Source organism: Sus scrofa, chromosome Y (genome assembly GCF_000003025.6).
Source record: "Sus scrofa isolate TJ Tabasco breed Duroc chromosome Y, Sscrofa11.1, whole genome shotgun sequence".
Taxonomy (NCBI): Eukaryota; Metazoa; Chordata; class Mammalia; order Artiodactyla; family Suidae; genus Sus; species Sus scrofa.
The window spans coordinates 3,848,723-3,871,628 of record NC_010462.3 but is presented as its reverse complement, the minus strand read 5'-3'; the positions used below and the strand labels follow the sequence as shown (position 1 = coordinate 3,871,628).

The 22,906-nt window shown below is 46.2% G+C and overlaps 1 protein-coding gene across 1 annotated transcript in view; it reads left to right on the top strand.

Annotated features, from left to right (window-relative positions):
- The window catches only part of ANOS1 (anosmin 1), a 207,081-nt gene that overhangs the window by 142,484 nt on the left and 41,691 nt on the right, over nucleotides 1-22,906 (top strand). Inside the window, exons 6-7 of the mRNA XM_021080958.1 lie at nucleotides 6,495-6,679; nucleotides 9,842-9,971. Of these exons, the coding sequence (XP_020936617.1) occupies nucleotides 6,495-6,679; nucleotides 9,842-9,971 (315 nt within the window). The remainder of the gene's footprint in view (nucleotides 1-6,494; nucleotides 6,680-9,841; nucleotides 9,972-22,906) is intronic.

Below are 22,906 nucleotides of genomic sequence, written 5' to 3'. Positions count from 1 at the left end.
CAGCAACATCGGATCCTTAACCCACTGAGCAAGGCCAGGAATCGAAGCCACAGCCTCATGGATACGAGTCAGGTTCATTGATTATTTTCCTATTGACCTGTCATCTCATACGAAATCCCAAAGAGCATTTTCATAAAATCGTCCCCGTTTTGAGTTTAAAAGTCACTGATGTGACCTGGATCTACAAGAGCTGATACATTTCACTTCAATCAGTATTTATTGACTGTGTGTTGGGAGTTTCGAGGAGTGCCTGACATGGCTTAGGATCCATACTGAGCCCTGGGGTACAGCATTAAAGGACACCAGCCTCCCCAGGCGGTAGTTCCTATTCAAGGTAACCATGTCCACAGTCATTTAAGAGGAGCGATCGCTTTCCCAACTTGTGCCATAAATGGATACATACCAACCCCTATCCTGTTTTTCCTTTTGCCACTTATTGGATTAATGGAAAAATTAATTTAACTATATGGAAACACAGAAGTATTTTGTTTGGTTCATGTGGAAGGGAAGGTGGGTGGTGAGGGCTGTATGGATTCCGTTGCTTCAACAGCTTTATGTGCTGCAGACTTGAGTTTTTTAAAAAGCGTGTGTTTTGAAAAGATGATTGATAGAATGTCCCATGATGTTGGAGCATGTCCCTTGGGTTCTGCTGTGACAAGTGCACTTTCCAAGTTAACTTTACAGGCTGGTGTTACAGTCGGACACAAAGGAAGACAGCAGAGAGCTTTGCCTCCGCCCCTCACATAAAGAATGTTACGAGCAGCCTCCTGGAAGACTTGAAAATGGTTTTTATTTATTTTTTCTTCTTTTTAGGGCCTCACCACAGCATACGGAAGTGCCCAGGTGAGGGGTCAAATTGGAGCTGCTGCTGCTGGCCCGCACCACGGCCACAGCAACGCCAGATCCGAGCTGCACCTGCAACCTCCACCACAGCTCATGGCCATGTTGGATCCTCAACCCACTGAGGCCAGGGATCGAACCCGCATCCTCATGGATCCTGGTGGTGTTTGTGACCCACTGAGCCACAATGGGAGCTCCTGAAAATGTTAACGGGGGTAAACCAGGCCCAAGGTGTGAGTCCTCTGAACAGCACACTGTCACGGGGTTCTGGGATGTTCATAGGCTGGTCTTCTGGGGGTGAAACGCCAGCCACAGCTCCTCGGGACACTGGTTGCCCCTTTATTCACACCTGTTTTAGATCTGGTGACAGCTTAGGTGGACTCTCCTCTCTAGGGATGATGCTTGATTATTTTACTGCCTCTTCTGACTCCCCACTGCTGCAGCTGGATTGGGGAGGGGAGGAGAAAAGCCAACACTGTTTTCCAAACATAAAGATTCAGAGGTATCTGGCCAGTCAGCTAGCTTGGGGCCACACACAGCCCTGAGGTTCCTTTCCAGGCACGAGCCAGGAATGGATCCTGTATCAGTCAGTTTCTTTTCAACAAGATATAATGATGGAGTTGATTTACAATTTCCATGAATTTCAATATTTGAAATATATTACTCTCAGGATTTTAGAGACCGACCGCTTCTTGCAAATTAATTTTCACATTTTGAATACAGTGACCAAAGGCCTTAATGTGATAGAAACGCACATGCCTTGAGTGCATTGTCTTTATGAAATAAATGAAGAAAGTGTCAGTTATTGAATCACGGGAACGCGTCTTGCTGCATTTTCATACCGTTTAGACCTTTGACGAGTATTTTTGCACAAAGAGTCAAAATTGTGTCATTTGCTACTGTTGATTGTCTTTACTGATTTTTCTGTGAGTATAGTTGCAGCATTTTTTGAAGCATTGGGTTTCTGTTCCTTTGATTTCACCAAAACACTTGTTATACTTTAAGGGAAAAAAATGCACTTATATTGTCATGTGTTAGGGGATGTTATATGATAGCATTTTTGAATTTTTTAACAGACTGGTTTAGATTTCAGATGACCAATTTGTTCAAAAATAATTTGAAAAAAGAGAAAAATTCTAGTCATTTCCATAATACAAACCACAAGGAGCGAACCATCCTCCCTGTCTGGCTCTGCAGTTGGGATGCTGGTTGAGCTCACAAGGGCTGTGGAAGGAGCCACAGTGGGGGCCGGGGGGCCAGGGCCGAGCCCCATCTGCACACAATTACAGCCAAGCGCTGGAGTTCCTCCCAATCAAGGGAGCCAGCTGACCCTAATGCGAAGCAGATGGACCGTTTCTGAACATGTAAAGTGCAAGATTATTGCACATCCTAATTAAAGAGATTTTTAAATGAAGGAATTTGAGCTGACATGGCCCTGATGTTCATCATGTTCGGTGAAGGCTCTTGGTGGTTGAATGCTGTTCAAGATGAGAGCCTTGGGAGCAAGGGGATTCGGAGGCTTGGTTTGCGGCTGATGAGTTCGGGTTACTTCAGCGGCTGGAAGATTTACTCTAGCTGCGCTTATACATGGAGAGCCAAGGAGAAAGATGGGTTTGGAAGTCTCAGAGAAAGTGCTGTGTGAGGTTAAGGCGCTAACCAGTCATGTCCTTTTTAAACAGTAAGTAAGGAATATTCGAGTCGTGTGACCTTCATGGCAAAGGGAACTGTGAGTTCCTTGAAAGGATGCTTGTAGAGCAGGTGGCACTGACTACCTGTGATAAGTCTTCTCTTTTCCCTATGTGACCCCCAAGCAGAGAGGGCCTTCCCATGGTCACAAAGATTTACGTGAACATTCTGGGAGTTCTCGTCATGGCTCAGTGGTTAACGAATCTGACTAGGAACCATGAGGTGGCAGGTTCGATCCCTGGCCTTGCTCAGTGGGTTAAGGGTCCGATGTTGCTGTGAGCTTTGCTGTAGGTTGCAGACACAGCTCGGATCCTGCGTTGCTGTGGCTTTGGTATAGGCCGGCGGCTACAGCTCCGATTTGACCCTTAGCCTGGGAACCCCCATATGCCACAGAAATGTCTGTAGAAAAGGCAAAAAGACAAAAAAAAAAAGGAAGATTTATGTGAACACTCTGGTGTCATGTTAAGTCCCCAGGTGTATTCTTTTTTTTTTTTTTTTTTTGTCTTTTTGCTATTTCTTTGGGCTGCTCCCATGGCATATGGAGGTTCCCAGGCTAGGGGTCGAATCGGAGCTACAGCCCAGGGCCTACGCCAGAGCCACAGCAACGCAGAATCCGAGCCATGTCTGCAACCTACACCACAGCTCAGGCAGCGCCGGATCCTTAACCCACTGAGCAAGGGCAGGGGCTGAACCTGCAACCTCATGGTTCCTAGTCAGATTCGTTAACCACTGCGCCACGACGGGAACTCCCCCAGGTGTATTCTTGAGAGACAAATAGGAAAGCTGCTTAGGCTGTCCTTCAGCGGCCAGCTCTGGACCGTCTACTTGTGCAGAATGCGTTCTTCTGGGATATGGTGAGGCGGGGACTGAAGGAGGCACGTTCCCTGACCTCTGGGGCTCGAGCTTAGTGGGGGAAGCAGACACGGTCACGTGAGCTTGCTGTGGTCAGAGACAGCTAAGTGCACGTCTCTACGGCGGCAGGAATGGAGCAGAGAGTGGAGCCTTCATTACCAGTTGGAAGGCTTAGGGAAAGTGACCCCAAAGGGTGGCATGTGGACTTAGCCTGGACGTATTCTACAGTCTGTAGTCAGCAAGTAGAAGGAAAGACTTTCCAGAACGAATAAGGTAGCACGGACAGGCCGGGGCAGTAGGGCGTACACCGCAGTGTGTTTTTGGCCAAGCTGCACAAAGGCAGGGGTTGTGACAAATATGTAAACGGTGCCCAGGGATCAACTGAAAGTTAGGCGCTGGTGACCATGGATGCCTTGAGTGAGATGCAGAGGCGTTTCCCCTTCATTCTACAGAAAGCAGGCTGTCGTTGAATATTCTGGAAGGGAAAGGAGAGCCTGCCTCCTCCCCCGGAAGAAAACAGTCACATAAGACGACCAGGAGGGAATTCACGCAGGGATGGATGTGTGGAGATGGGTGGGAACGCTACGGTGAGGGGCCAGACCAGAGGAGAAAGTACCTAAAACAGGTGGTCACCATGGAGACAGAAGCTCTGGGGGCTCCTGAAAGGGCCTTCTGCAGAAAAACAGTGGGAGGTTGGTAGGCGGGAGAATAGAACAACAGGTTTTCAGAAGACTGAGCTATCTAGAGCCTGGAGTTGTCATGAAGGTACATCCTGGGGGAGCAGGGGGAGCTGGGGAGATGTTCAAGGTAGGTCTTGTGCAGGCAGATGAGGAGCCTGCAGCCCGGGGCGCAGGCGGAGTTGGGGGCAGATCTGAGCATCGCTTGCTTAGCACAAATATTCCAGTCATGAAAGCAGACACGTAGGATTATTACACATAAGATTACCTACATGTAAGATTACACGTAGGTGGAGTTGCCATCGTGGGTCGCTCAGCAGTAACGAACCTGACTAATATCCATGAGGACGCGGGTTTGATCCCTGGCCTTGTTCAGTGGGTTAAGGATCCGGTGTTGCTGTGGTGTGGATCAGATGAGGCTCAGATCTTGCGTGGCTGTGGCTGTGGCTGCCCACTGCTGCCCAATTCGACCCCTAGTCTGGGAACTTCCTTTAAAACGGCCCTAAAAAGACAAAAAAAAAAAAAAAAAGATTACACGTAGGCATATACGTGAGATAACACAATCTTGAAAACTCTTGTGTTGGGCCCCAGCAGGACAAAGACGGACAGAGAAGTCTCACCCCAACCAGGAAAGCCAGAGCCCTCAGAATCCGCGGTCGGGGCTGTGGAAGCCACGTGTCTGCTCTGCTTTTCCAAGTGGCTTTTCCTACTTCCATATGTATTAAGAGGCAGAACATTGAGAGAAACCTGAGATCAGGTCATAGCTCCAGGCAATTGATTTAATCTTGCTCAGACTCAGTTCCCTAATGTTTTAAATGTAGGTATTTAACCCTTCACCCACTTCATGAAGGAGCCAATGAGACCTGGTGAGAGAAAGGGCAGCAGCACCCAGATAGAGCCCATCTTTAAGTCAAAATAGAGAGAGTGCCGGAGGGGTGGTGAACACGATTCTCTAGGAGATCGTTCTTAAAACTTAATGACCTTTTGAGCAGATATACATATGCCAATTTTTTGACTTTTTAAATTTTTATGAAAAAAATCTGCATTATAGTTGATTTACAGGGTTGGGCCAATTTCTGCTGTATAGCCTAATGACCCAGTTGTTCACATATATTCATTCTTTTTCTCAGATCATCCTCCATTACGGTCTATCCCAGGAGACTGGATAGAGCTCCCTGTGCTGGACAGCAGGAGCTCATTGCTTATGCATTCTCAACGTCATAGTTTGCATCTACTAACCTCAAACTTCCCGGCCACATGTGCCATTTTAAAATTATCCAACTCTCTTCACCCCCGTGTTTAATAACTTTTAAAATTTCCCAAGACAAGATTTAGCCTGAATTAAGACCCAAATGAAATTCAGCTGCCTCTCAGACATGCATCAGATCTCACTTATATTTTGTATGTGCCCATTTTCCAGTTTCCTCTGTTTAAACATAACAAATGCAAAAAGAGGAGCAGCATCCTGCACTAACGTTTTCAAGTGAGTTGTCAGTGCTTGAAGCAAATGTTCCTTCTCAGTGGAGAATAATTGTAGTGGCACCTGGGGTTCTTGGTTTTGATGCTGCTTGACCCTCATGTTGCCGTCTCTTCTACCTGATTTGGTTAGTTTTAGATATAACCTCTTAGGAGTCCGTGTTTCTTTTGAAATCCCCTTTCCATAATGGCTACTATTTTGAACGGTGGTTCTTGAATCTCTCAGTCATCAAGGCAACTTGAATGCCCTGTAGGGGGAGAAGAAATCAAAATGATTAACTGCTTTCAAATGAGACACCTGTGAGGGACTTTTGAAGCCAGGCGCTCACTCCTGCCAAGACCAAACAGTATACATTCATCATTTTCCAATTTTATACGGTACGTCTATAGGGGAGCGCCTCAGCAATCAATTGTGGAATCCACAAGACCCATGCTTTGGAAATCATTCTTGTAAGATTGACCACATGAGAGGATTGGGCTTTGTAATGTTTTCCTTACAAGGAAAACTCCCTGCGTTGAAAAGGACAGCAGGCTTGGGAACCGTGTTCTCACGGCCCTAGAGTTTATCAGCAGAGAGACCATGTTAAGTGAGAGGAGAGACTTGAACTCTTCCTGTCACCTCTCATGAATTCCGTGCGAGGCTCCAGGGATGCGGTTTGGTAAATAATGCCATTCATTTGGAAGAATGCGTGCAAACAAATTGCTCTTGAGGTTACTGGGGAGACAAAACTTTATTCAGCATCAGGAATCAATGTAGACCCTCTTAAAAAAAATGGGAGAGTGAAACAACGTAGTGTCAGGGATTTCACGTGGGCACCCCTGGTCTGGAGAAGCTGCCTGTAAGAAATGAAATAGAGGGAGGCTCGGTTGTCATGAGATGCCATTTGTCTCTTCCTCAGATTGTCTCCTCCGTGGTCGGAGTCACGGGCAGCCTGTCTTAAAAGTGGCGTGGTTCTGTTTCAGGCGTCCCCCTGAAGCCCAGGAAGGAGCTACGATTCACAGAGCTGCAGTCTGGACAGCTGGAGGTCAAGTGGTCCTCGAAATTCAATATTTCCATCGAGCCGGTGATCTACGTGGTACAGAGGAGATGGAATTACGGAATCCACCCTAGTGAAGACGACGCCACGCCCTGGCAGACCATAGCCCAGGTTAGTGCTTTGGAGGCTTGTGTTCCCCTGAGGCCATGTCCCCCGCAACGGACAGGGAGAAAATGAACATGCTGTGCTCAGTCAGAACAGCCCGGCCACCGAAATCCCTCCGTCCAACGTGGATGCCTCCTATGGATCCACGGAAGATCGGAGGGGCTCCGTAGGTATAACCTGGTCCCACTTACAAACTCAGCTCAATTCTCACAGCGCATGCGGAAGGAAGGGAATCGCCTCTTGAGCATTCCCATTTATTTCCTTCAAAAACTACCTTTCCTTGAGCAAAACTGAACCGGCTAGAGTGAGGGAGATGTGACACCCATAGGGCCGGTTCATGTGATATTTGATCTTTCGAGTGACTTTTGTGTTTGTCCCACACGGGACTTCAGGAAGCTTCGTAGGAAGGTTCCTATCAAATGACATTAAGGGGGAGCAGCCAGCAGCTCATCACTTTCCCCTCGGCACTTTCTTCTTCTTCTGAGTCAACTCACCGCCCAAGAGGCCACCTGCATGGCGGTCCTCCCCCATTTATCTCCCCCATTTATCTCCCTCTCTGTCTTGTGGATGAGAACAGCAAAATATGTTCTCTCTTTGTAAGAGCTATTAAATGGACTGCCAACTGTAAGAGAGCTGCACGGATGGAGACAGAGAATAAATTCTCGATAGCAAAGTGCTTCATGCTTTTCAACAACGAAAATGCCATCTCCACATGCAGGTCCACTGGGAAAAGTTCTGTCTGTAGCTTGATCAGATCATCCTTCTCCAAGGACAAGATGCCCATGACTTATTCAGTAAACGGGAAATACTTGTCAATATTCGGGTTTGGGGAAGAAGAATTTGGTCCCCCTTTCAACAGCAGCATCTCGAAGAGGATAAACACTAAAATATGTTAAAAATGCCCAAATCAGTGAGTAATGTGATGTTAAGAGAAGGTTTGGTTTGGTTTTTGTTTTTTGTCTTTGCTTTTTAGGGTCACGCCTGTGGTATATGGAAGTTCCCAGGCTAGGGGTTGAACTGGAGCTGCAGCTGCAGGACTATACCACAGCCACAGCAACGTGGGATCCAAGCCCCATCTGCAACCTATACCACAGCTCACAGCAACGCTGGATCTTTATCCCACTGAGGAAGGCCAGGGATTGAACCGGCAACCTCATGGATACTAGTTGGGTTTGTAACCCACTGAGCTACAACGGGAACTCCCAAGAAATATCTTAAATTAGGAAAAGAAAATTGGTCAGGTAAATTTTGAAATTATGTCCCATACCTATTTTGTTAAAATGCTTTTTTTGTCTTTTTAGGGCTGCACTCATGGCTTATGGAGGTTCCCAGGCTAGGGGTTGAATCAGAGCTGTAGCTGCCAGCCTATGCTACAGCGATAGCAATGCGGGATGTGAGCTGCATCTGTGACCTACCCCACAGCTCACGGCAATGCTGGATCCTCAACCCACTGAGCAGAGTCAGGGGTAAAACCTGCGTCTTCATGGATACTAGTCAGATTTGTTTCCAATGATCCACAGCGGGAACTCCCTAAAACTTTTGCTTTGAGAAAGCATAAAGCTGTTCAGAATACCACCTGAAATTATTCTTGATTTACACGGCACGCTCCCTTAAACAGTGGTGCAGTATCATTTGTAAGTTTTCCAAATTATGGAATTTCCCAGTAGTTCCAAATCATAAATTCAAAGATTTATGAATATAACTGATGATAAGATCTTCTCTTTCATATCTTGATTTTTGGAGCGAGGAAGAGCCTTGGACTGTTGTTGTCATGACTCTCTTCACCAGTTGCCATCACACACAATGCTTCCTTTGCTAAGTGCTGTGGACAGCATGCTGACTTTCCTTTCTTACATTGGAGGCTAAAAAGAAACACAAACGTGGGTGAAGATGTTTCTCAAATCCTGCCAAAGAGGTAGAACGCCACGCTTAAGGGTTCACGCTCTTCCTTTGATCTCGGAAACATTTAGCTCCTTTTGAATGTTCAAGGGCCTCTGGCAGTCCTTTCCAATAATTATTATAAACGGAGGTTTGGGAGGGGTTCCTTCACTTCTGCTTCCCAGTCCCACCCACTGGGGGCCACGTGGAGCTCAGCATGAGGCACAGGTGAAGCACGAATGCAGGCGCTCGACCCGGAGTCAAGGCGAAGGCTTCAGGTCTACCTTCAGGCATTGTTGGAAGCAGGCATGTGGCCTTGAGCTTGATGGAGATGCTGCAGGAAGATGGGAACATTGCTGGAGATCTTGGCATGCTGACCTCCAGTTAGCGAAACCTGGGGACCTCTCCCTCTGTCCAGTTTCCGTCTTCAGACCTTTTACTGGGCAAAGATATGTTAGCACATCTCCCCCTTCAGGAACACGAATCCTCGCAGATCTGACAGGGTTAATTCAGAAGCCCAAAGTGTCTTGGGGTGCAAGCTCCTCCCAATACCTGTCTGTGTGGGTTTACGTACCTCCTTCCAAAATTCCGTCTGGCAGCAAGTAGGACGCATTTTCTTTCTCTCAAGAGGATTTCATTTTCCCTATAGGGTCGTGATTACTTCATATATTTATTCATTCGTATGTATAATTTATTTATTTATTATTTATTTTGTCTTTTTGCCATTTCTTGGGCCGCCCGTGGCATATGGAGGTTCCCAGGCTAGGGGTCTAATCAGAGCTGTAGCCGCCAGCCTGCACCAGAGCCACAGCAAGGAGGGATCCGAGCCGCGTCTGCAACCTACACCACAGCTCATGGCAACGCTGGATCCTTAACCCACTGAGCAAGACCAGGGATCGAACCCGTGACCTCATGATTCCTAGTCGGATTCGTTAACCACTGAGACAGGAGGGGAACTCCTGTATAATTTATTGATGAAATCCCTCCACTGCTGTATTTAGTCCCCAGAGTTAAAAACAGCCCAAGCATTCGGCATACGATTTTGACTTTCAGAGAGCTTTAACTCTGTGGGGATGAAGCAGCTTCAGATGGCATCAAGCCCCCGCAGCCTACCCTAGGAATTCCTGGGTCCCTCTCCTAACAGAGCTGGATGGGCTCCTCCAGGAGTCAGGGGTGGGGAGCGGGGCAAGGCTGTGTGGCATCTGGCTGAGGAGTTAGCGGTCTCTGAAACAGACGCAGTGAGGATGTCCGGGTAACGGGGCCGTCTGTGCTGTGTGATTTGCCCCTCAGACCACGGATGAGCGGGTCCAGCTGACCGACATACGACCCAGCAGGTGGTACCAGTTCCGCGTGGCGGCCGTCAACGTGCACGGGACCCGAGGCTTCACCGCCCCCAGCAAACACTTCCGCTCTTCCAAAGGTCAGTGTCGCTGGCTGCCCACCCCTCACTCTCCGTGGTGGCACATCCGTCACGTCTGCCCATTCCTACGTGCGGTGGGCCAACAGGCGACTTGGCGGTGCTTGGCGACTGGGACCAGATGTGTTCCCGACCGTGATCTCCGGGGATCCTTCTGCTACCTCCGAGGCCTGTAAGAGCCTGCCGGAGAGAATGGGATGGGGTTTTCTGCACTGGGAAGCGGTGGTTGTCCACCATCACCTCCCACTGTGTCTCTCAAGATCTTCTGCCTCCAGCACCATTCCATTAAGCTTTGGAAAGAAAGCTTTCGTGTTCTGCTACATCAGACTACATAGGTTTATTGGGGGGGGGGGGGACCTCTAAATGAAGTGAGTGAATTCCTTTCGTTTCATAACTTCCAGGATTTAAATCCCTCCCGAGTGGCTGTATCACTGCTGTCATGTTGTCGGGTTCCTATTTCACTGCCATTTTAAAACCTCCGTGGGAAAGTGATGAATTCTGACTCTGTTATATCTGTGGTTAGTTTAGTCTGTGATAGTGGAAGGACGTAATTTGACTAGATGTTGATAATAGGCCCATGGTTATTTCTTCCACTTGGGCTGAGCACGTTCTCAATTATTTATGCCTCTGCTTGGCTAATCATCAAGGTCCAGTTTCATGGGCAGAGCTTATCCAGGTTCTTCCGTAATGAATCAGCAGGTCTCCTGTTACATGGAAGCTCACGTAAGTTTCTTTCAAACATGCCTTGGCATAGTAATGAATAATGTAAGATTCTCCGGCATGTCTTTCCACATGGGAAGGTTTCAACGGGCTGCTATAAATGGCAATTTCTGTTTCATTTGGGAGAAGAGGTGTGTTTCAGCTGGTCTGTCCATTTCTCTTTAGACAACATTGCCAGATTTCTCTCGCCATAATCAAAGATCTCAAGTGGAAAACGTGCAATCAAAATCATTTAATATTTGCATGCTATTGCAGTGTATGTTGTAGAGTTTGCTTTTCTCTCTCTCTCTCTCTTTTTTTAGGGCCACACCCATAGCATGCAAAAGTTCTCAGGCTAGGGGTCGAATCAGAGCTGCAGCTGCCGGCCTATACTGCAGCCACAGCAACACCAGATCCGAGCTGCATCTGCAACCTACACTGCAGCTCCTGGCCACACCAGCTCCTTAACCCACCGAGGGAGGCCAGGGGTTGAACCCTCAACTTCCTGGACACTAGTCGGACTCTTAACCTACCGAGTCATGACGGGCACTCCCTATGTTGTAGATTTGTAACGCTTTCTTTGAAAAAGTCCTTTTAAGAAAGGGAAGTGCAGTGCCCCAGCCCTGAGGCACACGCCCTGAGCCAGCTGTTAAGCGACTTGACAGATACAGACAGCAGACCTTGCTTGCCTGAGACGGTCTCCAAGTGGTCTGAGGATTTAGAGGGGCCTTGGGAAGAAATCATTAACAGTGGGTCCGAGGTGGGGATCAGTGCAGGGCTTGACAGCTCTTCACCGTGAGTGTCACTAGGGTTCACATGTGGTCCAGACTTGTCGTGGGCAGAATGCGTTCCCAGCTGCTCCCGTGCCTGCAGGGTGGGGTCTGGTGCTCTCCAGTCGCGGCTGCACATCCGTGAGGTGCACGCAGTTTCCAGCCGCTGCAGATGGAGGCAGAATCCCTTTCCGAGCCGGGCGGGATCTGGGCAGAGGTCCCAGGACCGTCCCCAGAGCCGGGCTGGTGGCTCCCAGCTCCAAAGAGGCTCCATTCTGAGGAGGTGGTGAGAGCATGCTGTCCCAGCCCTACCTCCGTAGCTGAGCACGGCACAAATCTAGAACGACTGCTGCATCCCTCACGTGGAAAAGAGCTTTTGTTGGAGGAAAGTGCACCATTTTCAGGAAACCTTGCAGTCTCTATGAAATGGTGCTGTCTCCTGCTTTACAGTCATGGCCCACATTCAGGATTCCAGACTTTGGTCCTTGCGCTTCTGAAACGAAAAATATCTGCCCATTCATAGTAGGTTCTCCTGTTTTCAGGGAAAATGTGTCACAGAATGATGGGAATATAATGGATCCACGGATCAGTTGAGGGCATTTCTTCCAGGACCCGTCTAGTGGATTCACAGCCATTAAAGAGGTGGTGGCATCTCTTCCCTCGTCTCAGTCGGTTCTCACCAAGTGCAGAAATGTGCCTTCCTGGGAAAGCAGTTTTCAACAGCCTCATTGAAGTACAATTTACGTGCATAAAGTTCACTCATCTTGGCTGTGGAAGCCGATGACTTTCAGTATTTCCTAAGTCCTGCAACCACCACCATCATGTAGTTTTATTTTTTACTTTTTAGGGCGGCACCCAAGGCATATGGAGGTTCCCAGGCTAAGGGTTGAATTGGAGGTGCAGCTGCCAGCCTACACCACAGCCACAGCAACATGAGATCTGAGCCGCATCTGCAACCTACACCACAGCTCACGGCAACGCCAGATCCTTAACCCACTCAGCAAGGCCAGGGATCGAGCCTGCATCCTCATGGGTACTAGTCAGATTTGTTTCTGCTGCATGACAACAGGAACTCCCATCATGCAGTTTTAGAATCCTCCAAGATGCTCCCTCACTTTCTGGGAGAATTTTAAGGTAGAAACAAAGCATTTTTGTGTGTCCTTTTATCACTCATGTTGTATTCCCTTTTTTATTAAACAAATGTTTAGGAGTTCCCACTTTGGCTGAGTGGGTTAAGGGTCCAGTGTTGACGTGAGCTGTGGTGTAGGTTGCAAATGCAGCTTGGATCCTTTGTTGCTGTGGCTGTGGCGTAGGCCTGCAGCTCCAGCTCCGAATCGACCCTCAGCCTGGGAACTTCCACACGCCACAGGGACATCCCTAAAAAGACAAAAAAAGTTTGTTGAACTCCTGCTATGTGTCAGGCACTGCTCTAGGCACTGGGGTAACAAGTGAAAGAAAAGATGAAAATGTCTGCTCTTGTGGAAAACACATAAATACCCACATGCATAGAGATTCCTTCTAATTGGGGGTGAGAGGAAACGGTAAAGGAGATTAACACATGAGGTACTCTCATATACTAGGGTAGATAACGGTGAATGAGATTACTGCATAAGGTACTCTCATATACTAGGGTAGGTGATGATAACAGTAAATGATTACTACATAAGGTACTCTCATATACTAGGGTAGATAACGGTGAATGAGATTACTGCATAAGGTACTCTCATATACTAGGGTAGGTGATGATAACAGTAAATGATTACTACATAAGGTACTCTCATATACTAGGGTAGATAACGGTGAATGAGATTACTACATAAGATACTCTCATATGCTAGGGTAGGTGATGATAACAGTAAACCAGAGTAATACATAAGATACTCTCATAAACTAGGGTAGGTGATGATAACTGTAAACCAACTTACTACATAAGGTACTCTCATATACTAGGGTAGATAACGGTGAATGAGATTACTACATAAGATACTCTCATATACTAGGGTAGGTGATGATAACAGTAAACCAGATTACTACATAAGGTACTCTCACATACTAGCATAGATAACGGTGAATGAGATTACTACATAATGTACTCTCATATACTAGGGTAGGTGATGATAACAGTAAACCAGATTACTACATAAGGTACTCTCATATCCTAGAGTAGGTGATAACAGTAAACCATAGTAATACATAAGATACTCTCATACACTAGGGTAGATAACGGTGAATGAGATTACTACATAAGGTACTCTCATATGCTAGGGTAGGTGATGATAACAGTAAATGAGATTAATACAGAAGTATTCTCATATACTAGGGTAGGTGATGATAACGGTAAATGAGATTAATATATAATACTCTCATATACTAGGGTAGATGATGATAAGGGACCATGAGAAAAATAAAGAATCAACACAGGCAATGAGGAGGGGCACTGTTTTTCCCTTTTACTCTTTTAGGGAGGTTGGCCAGAGGGAGATGTTGAATAGAGGCAGTGAAGGCCTGGCCTCGCCACAGTCTGAAGGAAGAACTTTCCAGTTTCGGGAAGCAGAAGATGCAAGGGTCCTGGGGCAGAAGCGAGCCTGCAGTATTCACAGAGCAGCAGAGAACCCCAAGGGTGGAGCAGAGGAAGATGCAGACTGAGGGGAAGTGGGGGCTGGGGCAGGCGTGCTGAGTCTTCACCATCTTTGTACAGAGTGTGGCCTTTCCTGAGTTAGATGGGGAGTGGCCAGGAGATGCTGGCGTGATGTGACTTAGATTTCAGTAGGGTTGGCACTGCTCGGACAGCTGTGCTGAGGACAGATGAACAGTGGGAGAGGCAGAAGCAGGGATGCAGGGAGAGGCCAGTGCCATGTTCCTTGACAAAGATGATGCTCACTGGAGCACACGATGCTAAGAAAACTATGTCAGACAGAGAAAGACAAACACTGTATGACCTCACTTATATGTGGAATCTAGAAAGTGCAACAAATGAGTGATTAACAACCACCCCAGAAGGTGGTGGTAACTCAGCTAAAGGCAGAAGTGAAAGGGCTGGGGGGCACACGTGGAAAGACGAAATCTCTAGGTTTGGGGAATTTCCTGGTGGCCAGTGGGAGATGACTGCAGGGTTCTGTCAGGAACTGCGGGAAGAATGGTGTTGCCAATTACTGCGGTGGAAGTAATTGAGAGGAGGAATGGGTGAGGGGCAACCTTCCTTCTCTGGGGATGTGTGTGCTGCCAGAGAGGAGCACCCTTCCCACGTCAGCATGAGTGCTACGCCAAGGGCTTTCCCTGCACATGGCGTTGCTAAGGGGAGGATGTCCCCGGATGAAGGACCCTGGACGTTCCGGAAGGGTTGCAGTCAGAAGACACGGATAACAGAAGGAGAGGCTGAAGACGCCAAAATAACTTTGTGGCTGCCTTAACATTTTCCCAGGAGGGCATGCAGGATCTCGTTGGGTAGCAGACTCCTTCTAAAACAGACAGTGGTCGCACCACTCAGTAAAGACCAAAAACCATTGCTGGCACACTTTCGATGAGTGAATTGGATGGTATGTAAATCATTAAGATGGTTAATTTTCCCCCACCAAGCATTTTTGTGTATTTGTACATGCAGTGGAGTGGGGGATGGGTGAGGATGCCATCCTAGAATGTCTTCAGCCAGCAGGCAGCTCTCTTCTCCTCCCCTGCCCTGTGATGCATCTTCAGCAGTACCACAATAGGATCTCCGATAACCACACTGATTCTCTGCTTTGCAGAGGTGAAGTCTGGAATGCTTCTCACGGTGCAATGGATGGATGGATGGATGGATGGATGGATGGATGGGAGGATGGGTGGATGGATGGATGGATGGGTGGGTGGATGGATACGGGCCATATTTGTAAAAGGAAGGAACGGTACATTTTCATGCTTCACTGCAGTCCTTCCAAAAATGGTGCATGTTCATTTAATCAAAGCCCACTTTATGCCTGCAGTGCTCCCGAACCGACACTGTACCAGTTGTAGGTCTTCCAATGGTTGCACATTACTTTAAGAAACAAATACTGCTTCCAAAATAATCGTCTCTGCAAAGGGTAGGCAGTTATCTAGTGTATTTGAGCTGCGTAGAGGACCAGCCTTGAAGATTTAAGGTGGGGTCAAAGGAAAGGGCAAGGAATCTTTTTCATCTTCCACGAGCACCTCTGAAAATCAAAGTAAAATGAAATAGAACAAGAATAATGGTTGATGAAATGGGGGTCATTTAGTTTCAGCTTGCTGCCCAGTACTCATGGGCTTTAATCCTGGTTATCATGGACAATCCAAAATTCTCGTCATTCTCTTCTTTGTGTTTATGTTTAGATATAAATTTAGTCTGTGGTTCACCAGAATGGATTGGCTATTCAGTTCATTTCCCTTGAACTCATGCATTTCCCTGTAACTTAATCCTAACCCCTTAGAAGACATATTTTTATAGAAAATTCTGAGTTGTTCACAGATGGGTAGGTCAGTTTCATGCTTTTCCTTTTCCAGGTGAATACCATTTTTGGATATTGTTATTGCTACCTCCTACCTCCCCTAGAAGAAATGCATAATTATAGAATGGGCAAAATCAGTCATTTTTTGCTGGTAGTTGCAAGGCCAATACAGAGGTTGGGGTCATTTCTGTACTTATGCTTTTAAACTTTCTACACTGCCTTTCTCCCTGATACTTGAGAAGGAACATTGGCTTCGACTTTAAACGTTAAAATTCTGAGTCATGTTGTGGACTAACGCATAATGTCCTTTTCTGCAGTGTGTCTGTTTATGGACATAGTTATGGTTCCACATGATAGATTACTTTCTAGGATACTCCCGGGATGAAACGCTTTTCTGGCCGCCAAGCCTGCCAGATGCTAGGGTCTCTGGAAACGTTTCTGTCTCATTCCAGGTGGGGTAAACCATAGGAAGCCTCGGGGACATGGTGTAGACCCAGCTGTGTTCGCAGGGGTGTCTGCCTGTGGGACTCTTGACGCTTGGAGGTGACCTGTCAGGGATTGTCCTTCTGTGCATAGAGATACAAGTTAAGGCTTCAAGTGGACACGGCTTACGTGGGAAGTGATCCTGGAAAAGGGGTGGGGTGAGAGGGGGAGCATGACCCGGAAGAGTAGGCAGGACACAGGCATGTTCGCACACTGGTTACCGCTGTCAGCATCCTTTGCTCCTTGCAGAATGGGCTCACTGAGTGCAGGCTGTTTCCGGTGTGTGTCCTGCATGTGGGCCGAGCCTGCTCTAGGTCCAGACGGAGGCTTGTGCAAGGAGGCCGGCCTTCAGAAGCTGAGGCATGTGCTCGGGAAATAGTAAAAAACCAGGGAGGGATGGGGGGCGCCCAGAGTGTCTGCTGTTTCCCTCGCTTTTCTCAATCTCCCGTTAGAACGCAGGATATTTGCTTAATATCCTTTTTCCTGTTAGAAAGCAGCGAAGGTATTTTTGTTTTTAATTAGAATTCCTTATTTATTTATTTACATTTTTTAGTAACACGAAGTTGATTTACAATGTAGTGCCAGTTTCTGCTGCACAGCAAATGACCCACTCATATATAAATATATATGTATATATACTCTTTTTCTTATACTGTCTTCCATCATGGTCTATCCCAAGAGACTGGATAGAGTTCCCTGTGCTGCACAGCAGGACCTCATTGCTCATCCATTCTAAATGTCATACTTTGCATCTATGAACCCCAGACTCCTCGTCCATCCCACTCCCTCTCCCACCCCCTGGGCAACCACAAGTCTATTCTCCATGTCTGTGAGTCTGTTTCTGTTTTGTAGCTAGGTTCATTTGTGTCATATTTTAAATTCCACATATAAATGATACCATGGTATATGTCTTTCTTTTTCAAACACTCTTTACTTAGTATGAGAATCTCTATTTATATCCATGTTGTTCTAAGTGGCATTATTTCATTATTTTTTATGGCCAAGTTATATTCCCTTGTGTGTATGCACCAATTCTCCCTAATCCATTTATCTGTCGATGGACATGTTTCTATGTCTTGGCTTTTGTCAGTAGCACTTCAGTGAACATATGCGTGCATGCGTCTTTTTGAATTATAGTTTTAATGTGTTTTGAATTATGGTTTAAAGTAAAGATATTAATATTTTCATGGATGGAATTCAGTGAGATCTGACAGGAGCCCTGTGCTCCTGAGTGTTCTCGGCCATCCTCCTCTGTGGCAGGATGTAATAATTAAGTGGAGACAGGCCTTTCGAGGCTCACTTTCTTCGCTCCCCACTTGCCACTACCCTCCCACCATCAGATCCATTACATATGATCATCTGCTTCTTTGACTAAGAAGCTGTTGGTTGCTAACTCACAGCCTAAACTCTCCCATGATCCATTTGGAGTGACAGTCCTGCCAACAGAAAACGTATTTTAGTATAAACTGGTGTTTGACCTTTTTTGGTCATGCTGATATTTATGAACAGGGCAAAAAATGGCATATATTGCATGTTCAGTGTTGGAAATATGTATTACTAGGACGGCTACATGTTGCAAGTTCTTATCTACAGGTTTCTTGAATTTGGGTAATACAGTGCTATGGAAACATCTCTGTGACCATAATAGCAGTTAAAAGAGTGAAGATAACAATTTTCTGCATTGTGTGAAGCAGAATCCTTTTTTTTTTTTTTTTTTTTTGCATGTTTTGCTGGAATCACACAAACATGAGTGTGGCTGTTTGAAATTAGTTGATATCAGTTTCACAGTGAATTTAAGGGGTCTTAAAAGAAAAATTTAAAGCCCATCTTGCATTGTCATTAACCTAATACATCCTCTGACGTACATAATGCAGTTATTATAATCACTTCCTTCCAAATTCAGAGGTTTCCATCCATTATTTTCCCCCATGTGTATGGAATGCATTACAAAAGAGAAAAAAAACCAGACCTCATTGTTTGCACAGTGAGCAAATAGTGCATGGGATGTTAGTCCACCCGTGCATTACAGGGTGTTGGTAAAATGAGAACAGACACCGGCAGAGTCATAAAGCTCGCTGGTGTTCCGTGGGGACCCATGACTTTGTGTGCTGGGGCACAGCTGCTGTGTGTGTGCCGTTTGCAGTGGCAGGACTGTGCTGAGCATATGTCCTAAAACTATTTAATAGCTGGAAATGTGCCTGCCATGCAGCTTCTGCAGCTTTCCTAACTCATTGTGTGTCTGGATACTGCAGGGGGATTTTTTTTTTTTTTTTTAATGAGGGAAGCAAAATTATTCTAACTGCTGTGTCTGGGGGAAAAAAAGTTGAAATATCAGAACTAACATACTAATTAGCTGCAGAATCCTTACTAGTTCTATCATCACTTTAAAAATATAACTGCCCTACCTGTCTACAGAAAAGAAACAAACTCATGGACATGGAGAACAGACTTGTGGTTCCCGGGGGGGAGGGGAGGGAGTGGGATGGATGGGGATTTTGGGGTTCACAGATGCAAACTATTGCATTTGGAGTGGATAAGCAATGAGATCCTGCTGTATAGCACAGGGAACTGTATCTAGTCACTTGTGATGGAGCATGATGGAGGATAATGTGAAAAAAAGAATGTACATATATGTATAAGTATAACTGGGTCACCTTGCTGTACAGCAGAAATTGGCAGAACACTGTTCATCAACTATAATGCAAAACTTAAAAAAAATAAACAAGAAGGGTATTTTGTACAGCATAGGGAAATACAGCTATAATTTTGTAATAACAAAGTGGAGTATAATCTATAAAAAACTGAATCACTGCTGTACATCTGAAACCAACATAATATTGTAACCCAACTATAATTCAATGAAAATAAATTTATTTTAAAGATAAACACAAAAATATAACTGCTTTTTTTTTTCTTTTTAGGGCCGCACTCGTGGCATATGGAGGTTCCCATGTTAGGGGTTGAATCAGAGCTGTAGCTCCCAGCCTCCACCCCACCCACAGCCACGTCAGATCTGAGCCGAGTCTGCTCCGTATGCCACAGCTCACAGCAATGCTGGATCCTTAACCCACGGAGTGAGGCCAGGGATTGAACCTGCAACCTCATGGATGCTAATCAGCTTCGTTTCCAATGAGCCACGATGGGAACTCCAAAATATAACTGCTCTTGGTCACCACACTACACCTAAGAGGTCATCCCCTGATGCATTTCAGTGGGAAGTTTGTTCTGTGGATGACATTGGAGGAAATCAGATAAAGAATAAAATTAACAGTCATGCTCTTAAAGCATGCCTTGTTCCTCTCTGTGTGTCTCCATGTATATACAGATACATATTCATTCGTAATTACTATTTTTCCGTTGCAGTATAGTTGGTTTACAATATTGTGTTAGTTCTGGGTGCACAGCACAGTGATTCACGTATATATATATATTTTTTTTTTCAGGTTCTTTTCCATGAAAGGTGTTTACACGATCCTGAATACAGTTCTTGGTGCTCTGTAGTAGGTTCTTGTTGGGTATCTATTTTATATATAGTAGTATGTATATCTAGTCATGTGTACAAACTCCTAATTTATCCCTTCCCCTTTCTCTTTATCCTCTGGTAACTAGCTTATTTTCTGTGAGTCTGCTTCTGTTTTAGAGATAGATTATTTGTGTCATTGCTTTAGATTTCATGTATGAGTGATATCGTGAAATTTACCTTTCTCTGACTTACTTCGCTCTGTCTGAGCATCTAAAGGTCTCACTTTGTCTCCATTCATCCGCCCCTCCACTAACCCCCTCACACGTGGGGCTGGGTCTGTGTAGTTAGCCAGCAGTGCCTTCTGGAAACCAGGAGGAACCTGCCTCCCAGTAAGTGATGAGCTTTCTCCCAGGACAGGTGGAAGGCTCCTTGCCCATGAGGTCTCAGGTCCGTGTGACAACAGATGTGCATTCCTCCAGGGGTGTGAAGCGACTGTATTGGCTCTTTGCCCATCCTAGGCACAAAGTTGTTCCATTACACCTGTTACGTTGTCAGTTGCAGCATCAACCACAAAAGGTTCAGAGAGGAAACCATAAATGTACCTTCCTGAAACCCAAATGTTCCATCTTTTTTTTTTTTTTTTTTTTTTTTTTTTTTGCTAAAAGCACATGTTAATGATCATTAACAAAAGGAACTATTTTTCTCCAGTGCTGAAGTTGGATATTCATGCTATGTATTGACTATATCTTGCCCCGGAAACTGTGTAAAGGGAGCTAATATGGCCTTGCTATTTCATTTACCTTTGAAGCACTGTTTGCTTTGTGCTTTCTGAGATGCGTTTCTGCAGATAATTGGGAAGGCTGTGAAGAGGGCGTGGCCGAAGGGGAAAGAGAAGTGAGATGTGAGAGTAATGCTCGGGGGAGTGGGGAGGGAGGGAGGCTCTGGTCCTGCGATATGACTCTGACCCTCTCCCTCAACACTCTTGAACTAGTGAGTTAAACTCTCTGCTCCTCAGTTTCCTCATCTGCAAAATGGGAACAAAATGCCAATGTTTGAAAACCAAAGTACAGGAAGTCAGAAAGAGAAAGACAAATACCATATGATATCACTTATATCCGGACTCTCATATACGACACAAATGAACCTTTCCACAGAAAAGAAATGCATGGACTTGGAGAATAGACTTGTGGCTGCCTAGGGGGAGGGGGAGAGAGGGGGATGGACTGGGAGTCTGGGGTTCATAGATGCAAACTATTGCCTTTGGAATGGATAAGCAATGAGATCCTGCTGTGTAGCACAGGGAACTATATCCAGTCACTTATGATGGCACATGATGGAGGATAACGTGAGAAAAAGAATGTATACGTGTTTGTGTGACTGGGTCACTGTGCTTTACGGTAGCAATGGACAGGACACGGTAAACCAACTATAATGGAAAAAATGTAAATCATTATTAAAAAAAAGTACAACCATGTGCTTATTACTTCAGAAATAAGCGGTGCTTCTGTCTCATTTCAAGAAAGTAAATGGTGCATTGCTTTGCAAGGACTCTAGGTCAGGGGTTGGCAGTCCGTGGCCTGTGGTCCATATTGGACCTGCTACCTGTTGCTGGAGATAACATCTCATTGGCACGGGGCCATGCGCTTTGGTTTCTATGTTGTCCGCAGCTGCTTTTGAGCTACAGCGGCAGAGTGGAGACGCTGGTCTGCAAAGCCTGGTATTCCCTGTCTGTCCCTGTTCAGCACGAGGCTGTCACTCCCCGCACTGGACCAGGATGGGCACATCTCCCAGCAACACGGACATGCTGACTTTTCGTAGGGACAGGGGCCCATCGTTCTGATGATGATGGCACGGCACAGGTGTAGAGATGTGGCAGATGTGCCCTGTGAGAGCCTCAGACCCCCCTTGCTGCCCTCGTTGTCATTCTCAGGCCTGCCTCTGCTGCCAGTTATGTGAAGGACCTCAGGCAGGTCACTTTACCTGCCCAACCAGTTAAGGAGCTCCCGTCACTGTGCGGAGATAAGAAACCCGACTAGTATCTACGAGGATGCAGGTTTGACCCCTGGCCTCGCTTGGTGGGCTTAGGATCCTGCGTTGCTGTGGCTTTGGTGCAGGCCAGCAGCTGTCACTCCAATTCGACCCCTAGCCTGGGACCTCCATATGGTGCAGGTGCAGCGCTAAAAAGACAAAAAGAAAAAAACAACCCCCCCCCCTCCAGCCCCATCCTTACCAGTTAAAAAAAGAGGTCAAATAGATAAATCATAGAATCCCTTAGGGCTTTAGCATAATGTGCCGTCTTTCTATACATGGAATTTTTTCCCACATGCAAATTTCCAATGACATTTCAAAATTTTAATACAAGCGAATGTGTAAACTGAGAGAAAAGATTTTGTCAATATTTCGATAAAGTGCATATACTTGATTTCATAATGTAGAGAACCATTGCACAAGGCAGTGAATGGCTGCAATATGGGCATTTGTTAGGACCCAGTAAAATCTTTCAGATTAACAAGTGAGATGGACTCTCTCACCCGACGTCTTCCTGCGACTAGGTACATGAATGAATCACTGGATTGCGGAAGATAATTGGGGCGATAAACAGATCTCTGCTATTCATTCTGGGCTTCGTTATTTATTTATTTATTTATTTAGCTTTTTTTTTTTTTTAAGGCCACACCTGCAGCACATGGAAGGTCCCAGGCTAGGGGTCAAGTCAGAGCTGCACCTGCTGGCCTGCACCACGGCCACCGTAATGCGGGATCTGAGCCGCCTCTGCCACTTACAGCACAGTTCGTGGGGACACCGAATCCTTAGCCGCCCCCCCCCCCGAGTGAGGCCAGGATTGAACCCATGACTCGTGTCCTTATGAATACTAGTTGGCTGCTTCTTTTTTTTTTTTTTTTTGCTTTTTTAGGGCAGTAGCTGCAGCATATGGATGTTCCCAGGCTGGGGTCAAATCAGAGTTACAGCTGCCAGCCTACACCACAGCCACAGCAACACAGGATCCGAGCTGCGTCTGTGACATACACCCCAGCTCAGCTCACAGCAACGCCAGATCCTTAACCCACCTGAGCAAGGCCAGGG